Source organism: Cyprinodon tularosa, unplaced genomic scaffold, assembly GCF_016077235.1.
Source record: "Cyprinodon tularosa strain WSP-4 unplaced genomic scaffold, ASM1607723v1 ctg102, whole genome shotgun sequence".
NCBI lineage: Eukaryota > Metazoa > Chordata > Actinopteri > Cyprinodontiformes > Cyprinodontidae > Cyprinodon > Cyprinodon tularosa.
The window spans coordinates 11,181-33,801 of NW_024037805.1; the positions used below are offsets into that span (position 1 = coordinate 11,181).

Here is a 22,621-nt window from a genome sequence, read left to right on the forward strand (position 1 = left end):
GGCAGGAACTTACATGATACTTTACAGAAATCTTATTGTACAGGTTTCTTAAAGGGGAAAAAAAGGTAACTTTTAAATCAATTTAATGAAACTGATGTTACTTTCCGGGACATAGGGGTTTACAGTTTGCTTTAATGGAAATAAGACACTACTTTCCTGAAATTTGCAGGCTACTTTTCCCAGTCTTACCATCGCAGAATACTTTCCTTGAATTAATAGTTTATTTTCTAAACATTCACATAAAAATTATGATACTTAAAGATTTTGGCTTTTATAACTTGTCTGGGATATCCAGGTAATTCATAGATGACTTTCCTGTAATTTACAAATGACCTCTTTAATATCCAGATTTATTGTTTGTGATGACAAGATGCTAAGATTGGGTCTTGTTATTCTTTCTGGTGTTTATAATGAAAGTTCCTGAAACTTTTGGGTCTATATTTTTACTTTTAATGTTTTATTTTATTGCCACCCTAAAATTTAAAAGCTACTTTGTTTTGTTACCAAAGCAATAACCTTTTGAAAATGCCTGTTTATATAACAGATGTCTGGACGTTGACCCTTTTTAAAAAGGTTTCAGACAGTCTGTTCACCAAATGTTTTGAAATATAGTAATTTTATTAAATGTATATAAGTGTTTTTAAATAACTCTGCCCTTTGTGCTTATATCACGGCAGGATCTACACCACTGATGTTCTTCTATATGTTTTTGTTCAACAAAACCGTTACTAAACAACTTACTAGCTCTAAATAAAAGTTTCTAGCCAAATAAAAAAGAGAAATGTTTATTTAACCATGTAATTTCTCAACTCTAACTTAATCTTTGAATCTAAAAAAGTTTGTATTTCTATATTATCTAAAACTGTGCAGTTGACCGTAAAGCATCTATGCACTGTACCTATTTTAAATGGAAACAATTATTATACTTTTATTTAAAATCACCGAACGTCATCCAGAAAAGACAAATTAATGCCTGTGCAACATTTTCTCTGTCCAAAGGACGGACTGTTATCCCACCTGAAGCATAGTATTGTCATTTGAAAGTAGATATAGGCAAGGGTGATTAGAGCGAATACAACAAATCATCAGATATGCACATAGAGCACACTCATAACAAATTAAAGACAAATATTAAAAAATAAACATTTGTATAAGGTAACACAAGGTTATGGCATTTACTGCGGGACCTGTGGGTCGATTGAAACTCCTCATCTGCCTCGAAAAGAGTCTTTAAAACAGCTATGAAGTGGTGGTGATATACTAAAGGTTCTTTGTAAACATTCTCTGTTCTAGGCCTCTGTTTCAGATTGATCGGTGGTGATGCTGCCGTTCAGCTCCCCCAGAGCGGATTGCTCCTGGATGTCCGTCATCTCCCCGATGGTGAAGATCGGCTCTCCTGTCCTGCTGTTGGCCGAGCTGCTGTCCGGCTGCTTGGCGGCTTGCTCTGTAAGCGTGGGCTCTTCATCCAGCCTGCTGGAGATGGACCAGTAGAGGTGAGCGTCCAGTCTGGCCGCGGCCAAAGCGAGCTCTCGTGCCGAGCAGGAGGGCGTGTCCACCTGGGTGGGCGTGGAGGAAGGTGAGTTGTTAAAAAAAAACTCAACAAAAAGACCATTGGTTTGACCTTTTAGGGACTTTTTAGAAAATGTCACAAAGAAATTGCCTTAGCCAAATTATGAACACATCGATTCTTAAATGGTTATATGCCAATTGAACTGAATAAACAATTGAACCTTTTTGGAGAATCAGTGAATAAAACCAATCAATTGAAATATTTCATTAAGTTCTCCAAGTTCAGGTAAGGACTCAGACAGCTCCTTCTTTACACTATACTTGTGGGGACTTTCTATTGACTTCCATTAATTTCCCACCCACTTCTATGGCCTAACCCAGACCCAGAACAGAACCTTTCCTTATGGGAAACAGTCTTTGATCCCCGCAAGTACATACAAACCCCCAAAATGTAACATATTACTGGGAAATCGCCCCCACAAGGTAACAAAAACCTGGCCACACACTTACAAAGAAACCAAACTTACATACATTAAAAAAGCTTAATTGAAGTATTGATAGATCAAAGTCCATTTAAAAAGTGTAAACTTATGACAGCAATTTGATGTAGATTTTATGAGAAGCCCTTCATATCTTTAAGTTTTTCAAAATTCCAAACTTAGGGATTTATCCAGATTGTTTTTCAGATCTATTTCTTTTATCCCTAATATATCTAATAGACAGTGTAGGTATAGCACAGATGCTGCAAGCTGCACTTTTTTTATCAGTATTATGCAAAAACCAGGATGAAAACAGTTTTTAATTAAAAACCCATCACAGCATTTAGAAATTACCCATGTTAAAGATGTTCTGCAAAACACAATGTCTTCATAAGTTCCAGCCATAATAATAACAATAATTAAACTTGATCTCCAATTGGAGAAATTTGCCTCTGGATTTAACCCATCCCCTTGGGGAGCGGTGGGCTGCCATCATAGGGCACCCGGGGAACAGTGTGGGGTTAAGGGTCTTGCTCAGGGACCCAGAGTGGCAGTTTGTGGGAGTGGGCCTCGAACTCAGAACCTCAGGATTCCAAGCTTTACGCCCTAACCACTTTTCCGAAGTGTTGGTGTTTTTCCAAACTACCTCACTTTTTCTTAGTAAACCAGATCATCTAGCATCTATGTTTTATGTAAAATTCACAATAGAGTTTAATTAATTAGCTGAAATTGTCTAAAGATGGCAGAACGTTGCAATTCTCTTTAGCCAACATGTAGTTGGGTGAGACATTATTCTTTACTGCAATGAAGTTAGGACACTTCAATTTTCATGAACTGTACCTTTATGCTTCATTATGATGAAGTGCATTGAATAGTAATATTTGAAAAGAATTTATAATTTATTATTTAAATTAGTTTTCTTTTTTCTTTGAAAGACTCTTTAGATCTTCACATGAAAAAAGCAAAAAAGAGAAAAACATGAAAAATTTGAAAAAAGACATTTTTAATATTAAGATATATGGAACTGTAATGGACCCAAGCCAAGTCTAAAACCATGCAGAAACCTGTAGCGTGTTTTTGTTGTAAGCTGGAAAGAACCTTTTAACCAATTAATGAACGAAAACACTAAGAACTAAAAGCACAGAGCAGAACGGAACCATTGCTTGTCATGGTCTTGTTTCTATTGTTCTTTACTTTGCTCCATGTTTCCTAGTTTTATTGGTTTAATTCCTTTTTTGTTATTTCTAGATTTATGTTAGTTCTCATGTTCTTCTGTTGTCCTCTTATGTGTGTGTGTGTGTTTCTTTCTCCTTGGCTCCCTCGTTGTCTCCTCTCACACCTGCTCCTTGTCAGCTCGTTAGCCCTCCCTTTGTCTCTGTCAGCTATATCTGTTCTCCCTCTGCTCTCACTCTTTGTTGGTTCCTCGTCTTTGCCGTCCTCCCATGCTGTTGTTCACGTTCCTCGTCTCTCCTTGGCTCCTAGTTAGTGATGGGCAAGTGAAGCCTCATGAAGCAATGAAGCTTTCCAACGCAAAGTGTTGAAAAAAGTTCATTACTCGATGCTTCATTCATCACTCACTAGTGACATCTGCTGGTGAAACTGTAACAGCCTTGTTACTCAGTTGGATCATACTTCCAAATATTAGGAAATGCAATATTGTCACAAAGTTTTCATCAAACTCATGTTTAGTAAGAGGAGAATCCTATTCAATTGTCATGTTTTAATGATTAAAATGATTTGTAGCCAATCTAATCCTTGACCATCAGTGGTGGTGTTAGGTTTTCTTTTATGACATGGACTTATTAGACAATGAAGATATGTGTTACTTTAATGTATTGAGAACTGAGTGACTGTTGCTGCAGACTCTGTATACTTTGAGCTTGAAACTTGCTTCCTTAAAGACAGAATTTGTTTAAAATCATCTCTTCCTAGGAGTTCTAGTTCTGATTCTTAATATCAAGTTACACATAGAGTTTGCCTCTTCTAATGGCTTTTAGTCTGGTTTTGATGTGTGATTCTGATGCATCTCCTGATTAAACAAAAGAAAATATAGAAATTTCTGGATTTTAGGTTTAATTGTTTTTATTTAGGAATATGACTTTTTTCACTGTTTCAGGTTGTGATTGTGATCTGTCATCTCATAATACTCCCACATATGAGAGGTTTTTCTCTTTTTTGACGGCTCCATTACAACCACTGCTGATGAAAACTGTTCTGCTGAGACCAAACCACCTACTACAACCCACAAAGCAACAGGATTCATCGCGCTTTTATTTTGAAAACCGACACGCAAAATGAAGCAGTCACGTGACCAATGCAATGCGAGGCCTCGTTTGTTGCCAGTCACGTGGTTTTCAACAAGACAACACAGGCCTCGAAGCGGGGCTTCATTGACACGCCCCCTTATTACTCGGTACAAGCCTCGAAGCCTGGCTTCAGATAGCCCATCACTACTCCTAGTGTTTGGTTTCCCCAGATGTCTCCATAGTTCTGGTTTGCTTTTCATTATTAGTTGGATTTTTGCATTCCTGCCTTTGTTTACTTTTTTGCCCCATTAAACTGAAAGAAATCTCCTCACTCTGCCTCTGCATTTGGGTCCTCAAACCACAACTAAACCCTGACATTGCTGGGTACAAAAGGGGAATCATGTAAGGAAAAGGTGAAAACCAAGGCTCAGTAGGAATACAGCAAATCAGTTAATGACTCTTAAACCAAAGCCGAAGTGTGCAGAAGTACTCTGTGCGACACATGCAAATGTATTTACCTTAATATGTTTTGTGTTTTATAATGGAGATTTTTAGCCGTTTGCTACATTTGTGTAACTTTAGATTATTTTTTGTAATTGTTTTCGGAAGGCTGTAGTCCCAATTATACAAGAACCATCCATGTTTTGTTTTTTTTTGTTACAAAATGAGGTCTGGAAGGCCAGAAGCTGGTTTTAATACAGCAATCAGAAGCTTCCTCCCTTACCCACAATAGTTTAATTCCTGTCGAAAAGGTTTTTACATCAGAAGACACTGTGTGTTTCCTCAGAAACCATTAACAAATATCACTAATTAGATTGGTAGGTGGAGGTATAGGTGTCTCAACAGAGCTCAATAATTTATTGATAGCTTTTATGTTCAGTATCCAGGAATAGTATTTTCTAGGAGAATGCGCAGCATGGAAACCCATCAACAACATTTTCAAACATGCCCAGAATAGTTAATGCTGTTCTGGTTGTAATTATGGTGTTTTTTAAACCATAAGTCGCCTCTTTTAAAAGACTTTGAGCTGCAAAAGAAAAAAAAGAAGGTTGAACTTCCTACATTTCCCAGCACGCCTGTCAGTAACCCCATGAGAGTGTGAATATTAAGTATTTGACGTAGGTAGGGGAAAGAACAAAGCTGAAAGAGTTTAAATATGTTTTATAGTTTGAAAACTCCTAAGGCCTGTAAGAATAGTGCAATATAAACGCTTAATATTTGCCTCAATCAACTTTATTTAAATCTGCTTTTTATTGAATAGGTCCAAATGCAAATAAACATGTATTTTTATTCTTTTTATTTAAGTACCAACAAGAACATTCATACAGTCAAATAATCGTGAAAGAATAGTTAGTGATAAAACATTGATTTGGGAATAAGTACCTCAAATGTGTGATGAAAGGCTCCGTAGTCAATGTCAAAGAAGCCTTCTGCCAGCAGCATCATGGGGCTGAACCTGTGACCCCACAACACCTCCTCCCCCAGGTAGGAGCTCCGCGCCTGGCATGTCATACCTGCACACATAAACAAACTCATGAGGAAAGTAGAAATAGGTTTCCCCATTCTCATTTGGTGATTTTGCAAAAGCATTGATGTATTTGAGGCTTGGAAAGAAAAAACACTCTCTTTGTATTTAAGGATTTTAAGTATTAGGACACGATAAAAGGGATCCCCTGTACTTGCATTCTTGCTTAAGTTTACCTAAACATGCCACAAACCAAAGGAATATGTCACATTTGAAAAGCTATGAAAGTGAAAATGAAGTACAAACCATAGTAGCTTGTTTAACAATGTTCAGCAATAATGTTTATCAGCAGACTGTTTTCTGAGGGATTTATAAGCTTCTCTTATCTTTTCCAGGAAAATGCAGGCAACCTTTTGTCATAATAAAAAAACAACAATCTAGATAAGTAATTTTCTCTTAAAATAAGTGCACTTGTTCTTGGATTTAGGAGGTAAAAGAATCATTTTGCCACTGGCACAAGACAATTTGCATTTAAAATAAGAAAACACAATTGCATTGTCTTATTTCAAGGTTATGTTATCTAATTACCTTATTTCAAGAGTCAAAATACTCATTCCATTGGCAAACTATCTAATTTACCTACTAAAATTAAGGTTGAATACACTTTATTTAAGGAATTTTTACTTATATCTAGATAGTTTTTTCCAATGTTTGCTCACCTGAACCTGTTTGTAAAGGTTTTTTTGTAATTAGACAGATAATCTTGCAATTATCTCCACAGGCTGGCTAAATAACTGTGGCAGTAAAAAAGAAAAGAAAAGAAGCAAAATACACTTCCACTGGGGTGCTTTATCATTGGTTTAAAGTTATTGTGCTAACTTTGTCTGATTGTCTCCAGACCTGTACACTGTGTTCTGATCTAACCAAAGATTTTAGTTCCAGTATCCCTGTGTTTCCTTCAAAGGCAACTTAGCAAACCTAGGCATTGTCAGGCTATTTTAAGGTTTGGATGTATTAACCTTGAAATCAAGTATGAAACTGATGCTTTTTGACTCCCAGGTGGAGCTCTAGTTGGTATATGTAGCACACCAAGAGCATTGTGTGCTCTGAATGTGGAGGGAATTTGCAGGAATAAGAACTCCAGAGAAGATTGGTGAATGCAAATAATCCTTTTTACTGTAGGATTATGGACTTTAAATTGTTAGACAAACGGTAGTATAACCTTCTCCATCATGGGCAACATTAGCAGCCTCTTTTAGATCATTGCTGATGTCTTTCCACCCTGGCCATGTTCAAACACACCTGCAGACCTTAAAACCAATATCCCTGGTGTTTAGGAAGTAGTCATTGAATAGCAGCAGTTGGTCTAATGCAGAGGTATTTAAAGCCTCTCCTTGAGGCCCGGTGTCCTGTACCTTTGAGATGTGTCTCTGCTTCAACAGAGTTCAAATAATCAGGTTATTACAGGACTCTGGAGAATTTGACTGCATACTGAGGAGGTAATTCAGCCATTTAATTCAGGTAATAGCTATAAATCAGATTATTAAAGAGGTGATTGAGGATCTCTGTGAGAGAAATCTTTCCAGAGTCACAACTAAATCTTTGCAACACAAGCCTGTGACTAAAGGAATCAATATTTGGAGAGGAGACTCAGGCCATATTTACTTCACTGACACAGATCCTGAATAGCTTCCATAAACCAAACTCTTGTCGAACTGACAGAATAACTGCCAAATGTATAATTCCCTTTGAATGATTTTAACATAAAATATTTTAGAAATAAACAAACGAGAAACAGCTTATTTAAAATGTTTAAAGTTGAAACAAACAACTTAAACAGACTTAGTCTGTAAGGGAGAGAAATATAATAATATAATTCACAAAACAGACATCCTAATGCCTTCCATATTCCCAATGAATGAGTCAGAGTGCTGGTTTCACATGTGATATTAGATAGTTGCATGCATCAGAAGGTTTCCTTAATGACTATTTGTTATAGGTTTTATTAAAAATTGTTATAGTAAAATTAGTTTTCATTTCAAGGATATATAAAAATTGTAGTTGTAACAAAGAATTTATTTGCACTAAAACTATGTATCTATATATTTATATATATGCAATATAATGTAATTGTTATGCTACCATAGGATCATGTGAACATTTTAGAATAAAGAAGCTCAATGCAAAAATATAAAAGTGTCTCCAAGTGATCAGATGATTAATGAGTTCAATTAATCTGTAAATTAGTGAAACTCCCCGGCCGTGTCAGCTAATCCTAGTATTCAGCATGTTTCAGCTTCATCAGTGCAGACAGAACATCTGCACAGCATAGCATGAGATTATGTAATATTATTTATATTTCATTGCTCATATTTGTTTTGTATTTCTGTAACATTGGTAACATATGCAGTACTATACAGTACTGGCTCGCTGATTTGCAGAACTCATGCTTTGACATGTCTTAAAAAATGTATGGTTGGCTGATGAAGCTAAAGATCACCTCTAGTTTTTGCTACAGGTTCAGATGAATACGAAGTTGCTGCTCTAGGGCTATTCAGTGAAAGTTATGAATCTTTGCATAACAATTCAATTAAAAGATTATTTCCACTAAACATTCAGGATCACAGATAGAAGTAATGCACAGGTCTCACCAGTGGCTTCGACCATTCCTTCCAGAATGACCACAATCTCAAAATCCTCCTTCTCCAGCTGAGCCTGCGACATGTCCCAGAAGGGGGACCGGGAGTCAATTTCATGAGAGATCACCAGTGGAGAAACAAGGAAAAGTCGGTCATCACCCGTCTCAAAACCCACACTGATGTCTGTCTGGTCAAGAGGGATAAACTCTCCTGGAGGAGATAAGAAAACAACTTCTTAAATCCAAAAAAAAGCAACAAAATGAAAACTTATTTATTCATCATTTGTTTAATCGTCATCTTCCTTCACCCATGTCTTCTCACCCTCTTGAGTCTGCTTGGACCTGATTAATTTTGCCCTCATATTTGCTCCCACAATGTGAGAACTCCGAAGGTCGCCCACCCTGAACATCAGACAGAGCTTGTCATCTCTAAGGGAGATAACAGCGTGCTTGGAGAACACCAGTGTCTCAGCTCGTTTGTTAGGCTGTGAGATCTTCACAAACATACAGCCGACCTAGACAGAAGGGAGAGAGGAAGAAACAGGATCAGAACCTTTCACAGGAAATAGAAGCAGAGAATATTTGCTTCAGCTGGAAATGCAGAGGACAGATAAAAAATTAAAAGGAACCCTTGTTGTTCAGCATTTATAATTAACTCGTCAGCTAAACAGTCCAATGATGCTGATGCTGGATGTGCAGCTGCAGCATTTATATTGTAGCTGCTGAATACAGACTGCGCTGAGCTTTTCTCAATAGGGCTATTTCCAGCTTTCAGTGTTTAAAGCAATAGTGACACTTGAATTAACCTCAGACTGAAACATTTTGAATATGCACAGCGAAACATCCCACGTGTCCATCAGTGCTGAATATGGCTTTTTTCCCATTTTTAAGACATGCATAAACATGATTTAGCCCTGATGCTGGTGTGTGAACTTATTCAAATCATATCAGTGCTTCTAGTATAAAAATGTTAAGGATTTTGCCTTAAGAAAGCAACAAATCTAAACAGCAAAACCAGTCAGTGTCAGTGTGCGTATCGCTGGAAGAAAATCACCTGACTCTTTCGAACTGACTCTGATGCGCTAAACTGGGTTTATGAGCGTATCTCTCAACGGGATGCCAAAAAAGAATCTGTGATCTTTTGAGTTTGATCATCAAATTCATCTAGAACTCTGGAGCAGCTTAAAGGCGGAGGAAAGGTTTCAGCCATGTGGGACCATTTTGATATCATGTTTGTTTTAATGTTCTTGTTGCATCATCCTGTTCCTCTCAGTTATCCCTCAACTTATATGAATTTAAATTCCTTTCAAATAAAATCCTGGTCCTTCAGCCTTTACATGTTCAGTTAAATGTTCACACAATGTCTTATATTAAAGATATTTTTAATTTCAAGAAGATTTGAAATAATCCAATATAACATACAATGGCTTAAATTATATTATAGGCCATCAAATCCATGTCTGCTGTCTGTCAACATTGGATCACGGAAATTCTGCCACAGGCGTAACTTTCTTAAGGACTGGTGGGGACAGTCCCCACAAATAATTACCGCTTTTTTTTCCGCCTTTTTCACTCATTTACTTTAAAGTAAACAGAGGTTGGGTGCAGCTAACTGTATTCAGAGCGTTTTGAGTCCGTGTTTTTCTTCATCTCTCACGCTAGTCCCATGTCCCGCCTATTGGTCTAACATAATCGGATCTGTTGCTTTGAGACATCGGATTTGCGTTCGCATTTCACTGCGTAGAGAGTCGCTACATGGTTGGAGGAGCACACAGCAGCGCTCAGTGAATATTAACCAGCAGCTACTTTGGTGTTTAAGTAAAAGTTAGGAGACCGATTGGTTAAAAAATCATACCAATATGTTTGTTTGACATACAGAGCTGTTACAGCTAAAAATAGCAACAAATTGTAAGTTTATGCAAGTTAGTATTAAGTTGCAAGAAGCTTGAGAAAACGTAGTTTGTTCTTCTTTACTAGTTTAAAAAAAGCTTGGCTTCTCAGAGGACCATGACTCCTAGTTACAGGTTACAAATAACACATTTTCTTATTGAACAGACAGAATCAGACTGCAGAACTTCTGCACATCTTGAAATTTTGTTTCTTGCGTCATTATATCAGTAAAGAGGTTCATAAATCTTTTTAAAGAGAGCACAGAGAGAAGTAGGGAGAGATGCAGATTTAAAGGTGATTTACTGGGATATGCAACACACAATAAAATATATTTCCAAGTTTACCAGAAAGTTTACAAGAAAAAAATATATGCTATTATACATTTAAAATTTAGCGTATCCATATTTTTCTGGAAGGAGGGAATTGGAATTGTACTTCTAGGGAAGCATGATTTTGGAATCAGAATCGGCTGTTATTCGTTATTTTTTTTATACATTAATGTTTTTGGGTCCTATATATATAATGCACTAAAAGACATCTCTCTAACTATCTATAAATAAAAATATTAGTGTATTGTAGTTCTCAACAAGTGTTATCAACAATAGGAAAGGATTCAATAGACATATGTTAGAGCTCATTTTTGTAGGTTAAGTTAAACCTTTGAATTCTGTGCATGTAAATAGAGCAACTGAAGCTCACTTCCAGAGTAGTTTTCTTCCCTGCTTCGATATGTCTAATTAAACTGACTTACTGCCATGTGATTTTTTTTTTTCACAGAGGCACCAATTAAGGTCCATTTTATATTTTCTTGTCTGTTGCAGTTCTTACTTGCATTAAAAGTCTATTGAGAAACAGGTGACTTTTATTATGCTCTGCTTCATAATGCAAAAGATATTAAACATTATTTGTACAGTTTTACTCAAAGGTACAACAATACTTACGACAATTACTTCTGTTGCTTAGCAACAGAGGAAATATGATTCTCATTTATTGAACATGGCTGAGTTGTTCCACTTAGGAAGTGTAATTCACTAATAACAGTCCCCAAATTAATTATTTCAGTTTTACTATTCTTGTCACCTTGAGGAAGTTGAAGCAACTTTTTTTTAAGTCATTAGATTGACGTTTATCAAATACTGCTGCTTTATAAACATACAATTAACACAGTCGTATTATTTGGTTTCCAATAGCCGTGTAATACTTAAATGTGCAATCCTATGATTGTATAGCATTACAGTACATAATATGCCTTACAGTTTTGTTCCAGTCTTCTTGCTCACCATAAAAGCATTGACCATTGATCCCAGTATGGCTTGCAGCAGCAGCAGCATGGTTCCCACTGGACACTGATCGGTGATGACACGGTATCCGTAGCCAATCGTGGTCTCTGTCTCGATGGAGAAGAGGAAGGCTGATATGAAACCATTGACATTGTTCACGCACGGCGTCCACGCCTCATCCTCCAGATGGTCCAGATCCCCCCTTTGAGAGCCAAAGGAGGGGGATGTGTGAGAAATGGCAGAGTGCAGCGACAAAAGTAGGTGTCAAAAGAAACAGAGAGGTTTTTATTTTTTTTCTCTCATTATTTTTAGTGTATGTGCAGGAGTATAAACATGGCCACTCAGCTCTCCTTTATACTCAACAAAATAAATCCTACTCAGATTTATGCTGGGTGATTAACCTGACGTGTACGCTGTCATTTTTTCCTCCCACTCTGCAAAAATCTAATACCCTTTACATCACATCCTCCCAGTATATCACAGACATTATTCACCCCCCCCCAAGAGTCTGCATAGCTTCCTTTCAAAACACACTACATGGGTTAATGTTGATCATTACTATTGCTCCAGCAGGACAGGCAGAGCTAATTAACCGGAGTGGTGTAAGGGGCTTTATATAATCTTTGACTTTTATCGAACTGTGTCGATGACCAAAGAAGTGAAGCATCACAGAAAACGCTCTAGCAACACTTAAGGGTGGTCTGGGGCGGATATAATAAAGGTTATCATTTTCCTAAAAGACCATGTTAGCTAATTGGTTCCAGAAGACACACGAGAGGGAAGAGTAACCCTGTCATGATGAAATACACAGCAACATTTATATTTGCATGGTCATCCGTTTTCAGCCGGACCTCAAAGCGCAGATGTTTAAATGCCTCACCATCTTCTGATGATTAAACTAATATCTTTGACGGTTCGGAATACATTAACGTTAACCGCTTGGATAAAAGCTTCCCCAAAGGATTGATGCCACTGTTTTACCAGTCAGCAAAATATGATGCTCAGCCTAAGAGGCACTTGAATTATCTTTTGTTTTATCTGTGGGTAACTGAGGTAAGGAAAACAGGGAATTAATGAAGATTCCACTAATCATCTAAATACCTCACACACAGTAACACCTTTTATCTGAATTAGCTTATTAGTTCAGCTTCTGTCTATTTACATGCACTTACTGTATTACATCTAATGTGTGGTAAGTTATGGAAAGTAATGGAAACAATTGAGAATTTCATTGGGAGGGGAATGTTGGGATGCGTGATATGAAGGTAAGTTAAAAATGTACTAATTAACATAAGATATAATTTACAGGTCTAATGTCCTTAATGCTCATTGTGTCAGGGTTCTACCGTTTTTTAGGTTTCTTTTCAGTTTCGCTGTATTTTTGTGTCTTAGTAGTGGTTTTCTGGCAGTGTTGTGTTTTGTCTAACACTCTGTCACCCCCTTGTGCCTGTTTCCTTTGCCTCTTGGCTCCTTTCTAGCTGATTCTGTCCACACCTGCCCTCAATTAACTGATTACTCCACTCTTGGTTCTGTCTCCAATATATTATCCTTTGCTCCCCATATGTTGTTTCTCACTGGCGTCTCCCGGTGTTTGGTTTCTTTATTTTGCCTCCTTTGAACCTAAATTAAATCTGCAAGAACTCATCTCTGCCTCCTCATCTCTGCAATTGGGTCCTCAACCAAAACCTTTACCAAACCATGACACCTTGTTTCTGGTGGTTCTGGACAACTGAAAACTAAACAGACATTGCATTACATGGATGGAATTACCAAGGCTTATATTCATTATGTATTCGTTGTTATCATTAGCTTTGGCTTTTTCAAGTGCTGAATCAAACTGCAGAGACATGCTAGATGATCCATTCTTATAAAGTCATGAAGCAAACAAAGCTACTAATTGTACGGATCTGTTGGGAGCTATTTACTCTTTATTTCTTTATCCATTTGGATTGTATTCATTCCTAATTTTAGATTTTTTTTATTATTTAGAGAGTTTATTTTCAGACTAATAATTGTTGAATCTATTCATCTTTGTTTTATTATTTTTCTTATTTTATTTTTTGTTCTGAGGTATGACAGGAAGTGATGTGGATAAGTCCACATTTTATAAATGTAGGGGTCTGGGAAAGAACCAGCAGGCATTTTGGGGTTGAGGATAAAAGAAATGATTGAACTCTATAACTGTTGGTGAAAATAAAAAATAAATCATCCAGAACCATCATCAAGCTTTGACATTAACCCTTCATTTTCCCTGCGTATAGAAACTTAACCCCACTGCCTTAGTAGTAGCTTAAAGGAACTTTAATTGGATGTTTGGCTTCGCAAACAATCACCACTACAAGATCCATAGGAAGTGAAAAATGGAAATAATGCTAGGTAAGTAAACTGCTGTTTTTCTAAGTAATTAATATTTGCTTGTATAGGTCTTATATACATTTAGGTCTTTAATGACTGTTTCAAAATTAAAAAGAATGTAAATTTAACACAATATTATCTTTTTTCTTATTTAATATGATGTGTTTCTGTTCTTATTACCATTGCTTAAATTGATGTAGCTTTTAGAGCTCCATTTCTGAAACATTTTCTTTACCACTAAAAAGTGATCAGAGCAAATCTGTGCTCACATTCCCTTTCTCTAATTCTCTGTATATAATGGAAACGCTTACTGATTTATCAGATTTGTTTGTATGATAATCTGACTGTATGATCTGGTGAACCGTAAAGTGCTTTGAGATGACATGTGTTGTGAATTTGCGCTATATAAATAAACTGAATTGAATAGTACACTCTTGAGCGCAACACTACACAAAGCTTGATGTTTTATTTAAATGCAATGTTTAAGAGAGAAACTGCAACCAGACTCTTTATAATATTACAATGGTGATGTTTTTCTGCTGCACACCGGATGTGATGTCAAGTGGTAACTATCTACTAGTGGTAACTTACTCCCTTCGTATTACTCTTGGACCTTTCTCTGGTCATCTATTCAAACATGGCCAGATACAGGCAAATTTGAAAAGCATCATTTTCAAATTATGTTTTAACATAATTTCATAATATACATGCTGCTAGTGTTATTATTCAATAAGGAAATTTGTAACTAGAGCTCATCCCAAAGACATCTGAAACTATCTGCTAGTGATGGTGGATTTGATGAGGCTTCATGTTTACTTGTCACCATCTACTTATGGAGTGCATAACTACAGTTAGTAATACAAGTTTTTCTTGTTTTTTTCCTATTTAAGTTCCTATGAAATTGTTAATGATTGGTCTGTATAATAAAATGTTTTTTTGTGTGTAAAATGTCCTAGAAGAGAACAATCATTTTAGGTACACAGTTTTACTGCCATTTTATTGAAATAAGCTCACAGTCAGTGAAAGTGTTTGTGCAAATTGAGCAAAATGAAGGTGTTAGTCATTTCTATTCAAACATAATAGTTTTTCCAGTTTTTGGTTTTAATTGGTTTGAAGTAATGTGTTTAATCTTTTGACACGCGTTTCGAAGCCCATCTCATAACATCACTACTATCTGCTGATTAACCTTACCTACAGTAGGCTATGAGGTACCAGATAGCACCAAAGAAGAGCCACGTGACAGCATAGGCCATGACAAAGACGAAGAGCGAGCAGCGCCAGTTGAGGTCCACCAGCGTGGTGAAGATGTCAGTCAGATAGCGGTACGTCTCCCGCATGTTACCGTGCTGCACATTGCAACGGCCATTCTTCTCCACGTAGCGCTGCCTCTTACGCCGAGCCCTGGCTAATAGAAGAGACACACAATACATATAAAAAGTCAAGGCGTACAAGGCTTAAGGATCACCCTCTAAACTCGGAATGAATCCGAAAGTACAAATAGGACTCAGAAGATAAGATAATACAGATGAATGAAGAAGATAAAAGAAAACAGGTGGCAGGGGACCGTGCTGCTCAAAGGAGGAAGGAGAGAAAATAGATATAAAACAGATGAGGATTGGAGAGCAGATGATGTGTGACAGGACAACATCATCAAACACTCAGAGAAGAAAAATTACAAGAGAGAGCTAATAGCACATGATAATAACACACTAAAAGGTGATCAAAGTCTGAGCGAGACTTTTATTGCATCAAATATTACTGTTACACACTTGACTGCCCTTTACAGGTGGGTTTAAAGAATTACATTAATAATAATAATTGAAGTTTATTGGATCTCACGTTGGAGATTTTTACCTCTGCATTTAACCCATCCCCTTGGGGAGCAGTGGGCTGCCATTTTGTGGCGCCTTGAGAGCAATCGGGGGTCAACGGTCTTGCTCTGTAACCCAGAGCGGAGACAGTGGGGATCGAACCGGGTACTCGCAACGTTATCAGGGACACACTGCTCTAACCCCCTAGGTCAACACTCCAGCAATGATTTTTAATATTTGCAACAATTGCTAATATTTTGGATCAAAAGGGAGAAAAAGCACTTCTCTCAAAAATGCCCTAAGAAAGACATGACTACTGGAGCTTCTTAGACCAATAAAACAAGCTGCTACATACAAAAAGAGATATGAACTGAAATACAAGCATTAAATATAATACATGAAATAAATTCCAGAGAATAGTACTTAGATTTATAAACAATGTATAGAAATAATATTTTCTAAATATTATTTTACCGTGTGGTTGAATACCCAAACGGATATACTGAGCCATTCACACACGTGGGTGCAGTGAAACTCTTTTTGTCAGACGTCCACGAGAAAGGTTTTATTAAATGTGCTACATCCCCCAAGGAGTTGTTACCGACCTTCCAAGGAGCTAAACGTTCTGGCACTATTTTAAAGTGAACCTAAGCAACAGCTCTCACAACTTTGTGAACATCTATCTAACACAAAGGAATAGAAAAATTGTGTACTTCAGCAAAAAGTTGAGAAATACACCAAAACAAACTTTGGGGTGAAACAGCCCCACCTAGTGGTCAGACAAATCGTATTTGATAGACCGCATTTTATACTGGGCATATAGTTTTCCTTGAGTTCCCGCAAAAACAGGCCAGGTTCTAAGGTCAAATGTGAGTAAGCATATAAGCCACGCCCACATTTCATAATGTTAAGAAAATCTCTTAAGGGAGAGTACGGAAGCCGAGAGCGGTCGGGTTCCTCAGATACTTTTTACGGTGGTTTTCTCGAGAAAACGAGTTAATTTTCTCATTTTCTAAAGATAACAAATTGGTGTGAAATGATTGGTCTGTGTTAAAACTCATTACATCCTTTAATATCACAACAGCGGGAGAGGATTTATAAGTATAAGTCGTGGCAGCCTATTTGTAATTCTGTAAATAATCCTGTGTTCTTCCACTTGTGGTTCATAAGCAATTAGACCCATATACATCTGGCGCCTGAGCTCCGATGTTTTCTGAACAACCTGACAATGAGTGAAAAGAAATGGGAAACTAAAAAAATAAATATTTGCGCACACACCGTACCACGACCGCACAACTACAGGCACCGTAGGTATGCATGGACTGGGAATCCAGGGCTGTTGGCCAGCCGCACTCGTTACACATACAGGTTAATCATCTTGTTAAATCAAGAAATCAATAATTGTTTTCTCGTGACGAGATACTTATCTTGTTATCTTAAGAAAACAAATAATTTTTTAACCATGACAACAAGATAGTTAAAAAGTCATTGTCTCGAGAAGGCAAAGGGGAAAAAAAGTCGAGTACCACTCTCTGCTTCCGTAGGGGAGGTCTTGTATCGTAGATTGGTTTGGTACAAATAAACTTTAGGAAATTATGGCGCCCCCTATCCATGAAACTAGTACTTATCAGCAGGAACTTTGGCCCACTCCTAATGAGCAAAAAGCTCCATTTTTAAAGGTGAATTTACCATAAAGCATGTTCCAGCTCCTTCCAAAGATGCTCAATAGGATTTACGTTACTAGAAGACCATTCATAATCTCGTTTCTTCGATGTATCATTACTCTTCCTCCTGTAGCCAAACTCCTACAGGTTGGCTACAGTCCCATTTCTGAATAATACATGCAACTGTAGTAACGAAAACATCACACTGTGAGATGGTCCTATCACCTTTACCTTTAATATGCTAGTCTATTCTTTTTTTTTCTTATCTCTTGAAACAACCTTTTCCTTTGCTTCCTCTGTTTCATGTTGAGTGTGGTACACACCATGTCACCTAGCAGTCATTATCAAGTTATTTCTGTGACCATTGTAGGGTTTTCTTTCATTAAATGAGGGGTAACAACAATTTTGCACACATGCGAATGACCTGGAACCCTGCTTTGTTCTGCAGCAATGAATGCCCCATCCCACCACAAGCTTAGAGAGACATTCTCTATTAGAACCACTTTACTCCTCCAGCAATTTACAGCAGCACATATGTTGGATAGAACAACATAAACATGCTTCAGTGAGCCATAGCGTAATTTAGCTCAGTTCACTTCTGCTTCTGTTTGATAATTACATCTAGTCACTCCAATTGCATTATTCATTATTTCTAACACTGCATCTTAAAGAAAAGATTTTCTCTTGCTGACTGATGGAACTCCCCGCAAACAGGTGCTATGATATAAATAAATGTTTCTTGGTTTTTCTGTGGTCATCATCTTGTACCTTTGTACATGTATAAACCTATGTACATATTTCAGGCTTTAAGAAAAGTCTAACTCAAGGAATTAACCATTACAGATAACCTAGCATAGAAACCATGTTTTGGCACCTTAGCAGATGCCTGGCCTCTAGACACAATTTGTATCCAAGTATAACACAATTTGACCAACAGAAGACTGATTTTAATGCAAACAAAGTGATTTCTAAAGACCTATCAGTTATAGACTTAGCATAATAAAGATGGTGGGGTCTTCTGTCTGATGTTTGCTATTTTCTTTCTAGTCCTCACCCGTAATCTGTTAATCTTGTTTTTTTCTGCAAGTTCACTGCAAAAATTATCTAGAAATAAGTAAACATTTCTTAAATTTACCCTTATTTACACTTAATTTGGGCTGGTAAACAAGATGATCTGCCAATGGAATTAGTATTTTTACTCTTAAAATAAGATACTAAGATAATATGCACTTGAAATAAAACAATGTAATTGTTTTTTTTCTTCTTGTTTTAAATGTAAATTGTCTTGTTCCATTTGCAAAGTGTCTCACTTGCCTACTCAATGCAAGAAAAATGTGACTTATCTTAAGGAAAAAATTACTTATTTAGATTTCAATTTTTTTCCAGGATACCCATTTTCCTGTATTTTAACCAAGCACACAAAACGCACAACATCCTGCTATGGTTAGATTCAAGGACCAGATGTGGAATGGGTAAAAAATGAAAATAGGCTAAAGATATAAGAATATATAGATATATTTTTATGTATTTATTACTGTTTTTAAGGCTGCACTTAAAAAAAATGAAATTGTCTAAAGCTATTTTAAACAAAACTTCTTTTTATATACATTCGTGTATACAAAATAACAAAATATATATCTAAGTCTAAAGGAAGCCTGGATCTTTGGAACCAAAGTTTAACAAAACTAGAGGTTGCTTAATATATTTGGTATACATGTGGTACATTGCTAGATGGCCGCTAACACTGAGCCTGGTTCTGCTGGAGGTTTCTCCCTGTTAAACGGGGGTTTTTCCTCTCCACTGTTGCTACAAGAATGCTTAGTGTGAGGGATGGCATTTGAGTCAAAGAGTCCATGCAATAAGCTGGTTTTCCTTAGATAGAAAACTTCGAATCAATTTGACTGGATGATCTGGTGAACTGTAAAGTGCCTTGAGATGACATGTGTTGTGAATTGACGCTATACAAATAAACTGAATTGAATTGGATTAACTTAACACTTTCTTGGGTTAAGATTTTTTTTCTGTCTTTAATAAAGGCAGGCTGTAAAGACTGGGGCTCAATTATTTGCAGAAGTGTCAAAATCACTGATGGGGAAGAAATGCTGCATAGCCCAAAATAGAGATTTGCTACGACTGCAAACACTGAGAGGAAGAAGAGGGGCAGTCAGTCGTAGAAGATCGAGACAGATGGAAGAAGAGTCAACAATGATGTATTTGCACCAAGCATCCTTATTACTAGTCATAAGATGAGCTGGAATAATTGAAGACCGGTATTTTTTTGTAGAAACAGGTTTGACATTTTAAGATGAAGGGCAGCAGCATGTCACCACACTCACCCCATCCGAATCGCCCCCTCTCTTTCTCAGTCCCCGGGGTCTTCTTCCTGTGCACATTGGCGGTGGCCTCCCGCTCTGCGAGCTTGGACTGGAAAGACCTTTTGACTTTGGCCGTGGGCGGAGGGGAAGGTGTCGTCTGCGTGGTGACGACATGCCCCAGCTCCTCCGAAACGTTGAAGACCCCAGCGGAAGAAATGACCTTCGTTACCGCCTCCTTTTCCTCCCCTTCGCCCTTCTCTTCCACGGGAAGGGCAAGGGAGTCGGGGCGGGATGGGAAGATGGAGTTCTCCAGCGCCATGATCTATATGTGGGTGTCTGTAAGGGGGTGTGGGTGTGCGTGTGTTTTGTATTAGGCTGTTATTGATATCCTCCTTATTTCAGACTGCGTCCAGCTTCTATTGATTGGACCATTTGTTAGCTTTACTGAAGCCTGGAATAAAGGAAGAGAACACAATGATTAAATGATATCATGATTGATTCCTGGCTCTCACCTCATTTGGAGGTTTTCCTGTTTTCCATAATATCCTCAACGTCTATCAAGTCCTCATAAACAGAACTTGTCACCTTTAGAGTTTTTCGCAACAACAAAAAAAAAAATCCATGTCAGCATTGTGGGAAATTGTGAGGATGATATGTTTTCTCAGTAGATAAATGTGTATGTTTTAGTTAATCACCTTGCATATTTGTGTGAAGGAGCTTAATTCTTTAAGGACCATGTAAATGGTGTCGGGTTTATTACCCTGGTCCTGATTGGAGAAATCTAAAGTTGCCATGTTTTACCCTCCTCTGCTTCTCATCAACATTCTGCCTTATGCTGCAAGGACATTGACTGACTCTGTGGGGCAGTGTGCATTGAAAGTTGCTTGCCTTCAAATAAACTTACAAAAACAAAATCAATCTTCCCTTATTTTATTCAAACAGTACCATACTACTTGATAATTAAAATTACTATAACATCAGTTACTCTTACATTTATGCCAAAGGTTTTCTTGTTCAGATTTTTAAAAATTTTAAAGTTATGTGTTTATTTTTATTAATTCCAACTCCAGAGTCAGTAATTAGAGTAGCAGGCTACTGCATGTCCCTGCTGTTACAGCTGTTTTTGGGGGTCTATATCTCCATCTGCTTTGCACATCTGCGAAGCATCTCAAGCTGAAACCCACAGGAAGGCAAGCATCAATTTTTGAGCCTTCTAAAACATAAATTTGCTTTGATTTATACCATCCATTTTGTACTAAAGTAGATTTGTCCTGCTGAAAGCTCAGCATTCAACCCTGTCTCAGGTCTTCTCTGCCCTCTTTACCATGTTTTCTTCCAGGCTTATCCGGTTCCATCTTCCCATTAACTCCGACAAGCGTCCCTGTTTCTGTTTGTCGCCCGCAGCATCATGCTGCCACCACCATGTGGATGATGCCTTCTGACAAGAGCACCATCTTGAAGGTGTTTGCTTTTTCCATGCATGGCTTGTTGCAAATCAAACTGGTTTTATTTCGGCTTCATTTTAACAATAAGGTTCTTTCTGATACAGTACTTAAGTAGATCATAGTCCCCCCCCCCGGGTTCTCCTGGCTGTCTATTATTACACATTCATAGCTAGGCCTGTTAGTTTAGGTGGACGATTGTGACATCTATGTCATACTTATCTACAAATTTTTTACAAATCTTCTAACATAAAAAAACAACAAAAACACCAAACAAAAGCATTTCAGTTTGTGTCTGCATTGAGAAAAACATGTGAAAAGGCTTAAGGCATGGAATATTTTCAAAGAAATAACATCCATTTCATAATTTTACGCCTTTCAAAACAAATTAGGTAGGAAAGTCAAGTTACAATAGTTAATACAGCTATTTTATGTCATGTTAAGAATAAAACTGCCTGTATCCTGCATTGAGAGATGACTAGATCCTGGAGCGCAGCTGTGCTTATTAACATTGGAGGCTCTTTAATTAAGCCATTTTCACACAAAAAAGGGAAACAAATAGGTTGTGTGTGTGCTGTCCTTGCATGCCACTGTGTGCATGTTGTGTAAGGGCACTTATGCTTCTATTTTAAATGTGGTGGATGTCTACCCCTATGCCTGCTGAGATTTCTTACATAAGTCCCAAAGAGGAGTTAAATATGCACAGGGAGGCATAGTGTTCCCTGAAATCTTTGCAGGGGAAAATGGAGTCCAGGTTGTCTCATGCAGACCCAGCTGTTATGTCTTCGTTTAGGCAACTGGTAGCAGGAGAGAGAGGAGGAAAGTGACTATCAAGATGACGCACTATGCTGCTGGATGGATGGATCAGAAATAGCCTCTGTTACAGTAGTGCCTGTGAGTCAGCCAGCATGAAACCAAAAGCTTTTAGATTGATGTCAGAAACATCCTACCTGACCCGGATCCAGCTGATTATTTTATCTTAAGGAAAATCTGCTCCATATTTGAGCAGTTAAAGGAAAAACTGATTGGATTGCTTCCATCGATTCCTTGGTTATAATAGCAGCGGGGAAAGAATCAGTCCGATCCTGCTCGGTTTTTTTCCGGGAAAACAAGAAGCACCTCGACTCGGTCACGCACTGAATAAAAATCCCAAAGCCAGGCCAGAGAATGATCAAGTTGAAAAAATAAAGAAGGAAAAAAAAGACATCGCTTGCACTTTAAGTTGAATCTTTACGTAGTGCGTCTGTGGAGCATGGGGTGAAATGGTGGAGTCTGGATAAACCCGGCGGCAGCTTCATGATCGGTGCGCCTCTGAAGGAGTCGGTCAGGTGGAGCGGCTCAGAGGATGCTCTCAGCAGTCCCTCCTGTCAGCCCTGATCAGTCACACGCTCCTCATCACCAGCACAGGAGGAAGCTCTTCCTCCTCCTCCTGGCTGCTGCTCTGCATTTGCAGAGGAAAAAACATCCGATTTCCCTTTATGATGCATTTATTACCTAAATGTAGCCGAATCATGACGTATTTTTATT

At 37.7% G+C, this 22,621-nt stretch overlaps 1 protein-coding gene across 1 annotated transcript; it reads right to left on the reverse strand.

The window, feature by feature from the left end:
* Window positions 1-493: 493 nt before the first annotated feature.
* kcnj9 (potassium inwardly rectifying channel subfamily J member 9) lies at window positions 494-22,498 on the reverse strand. Its single transcript, XM_038279145.1, has 8 exons — window positions 22,045-22,498; window positions 19,674-20,103; window positions 15,054-15,267; window positions 11,508-11,709; window positions 8,660-8,852; window positions 8,351-8,548; window positions 5,618-5,748; window positions 494-1,556 (listed from the first exon to the last, which is right to left on the reverse strand). Exons 2-8 carry the CDS (start codon window positions 19,969-19,971, stop codon window positions 1,290-1,292), a joined length of 1,503 nt encoding a protein of 500 aa, XP_038135073.1. The 5' UTR covers window positions 19,972-20,103; window positions 22,045-22,498; the 3' UTR covers window positions 494-1,289.
* Window positions 22,499-22,621: the final 123 nt, after the last annotated feature.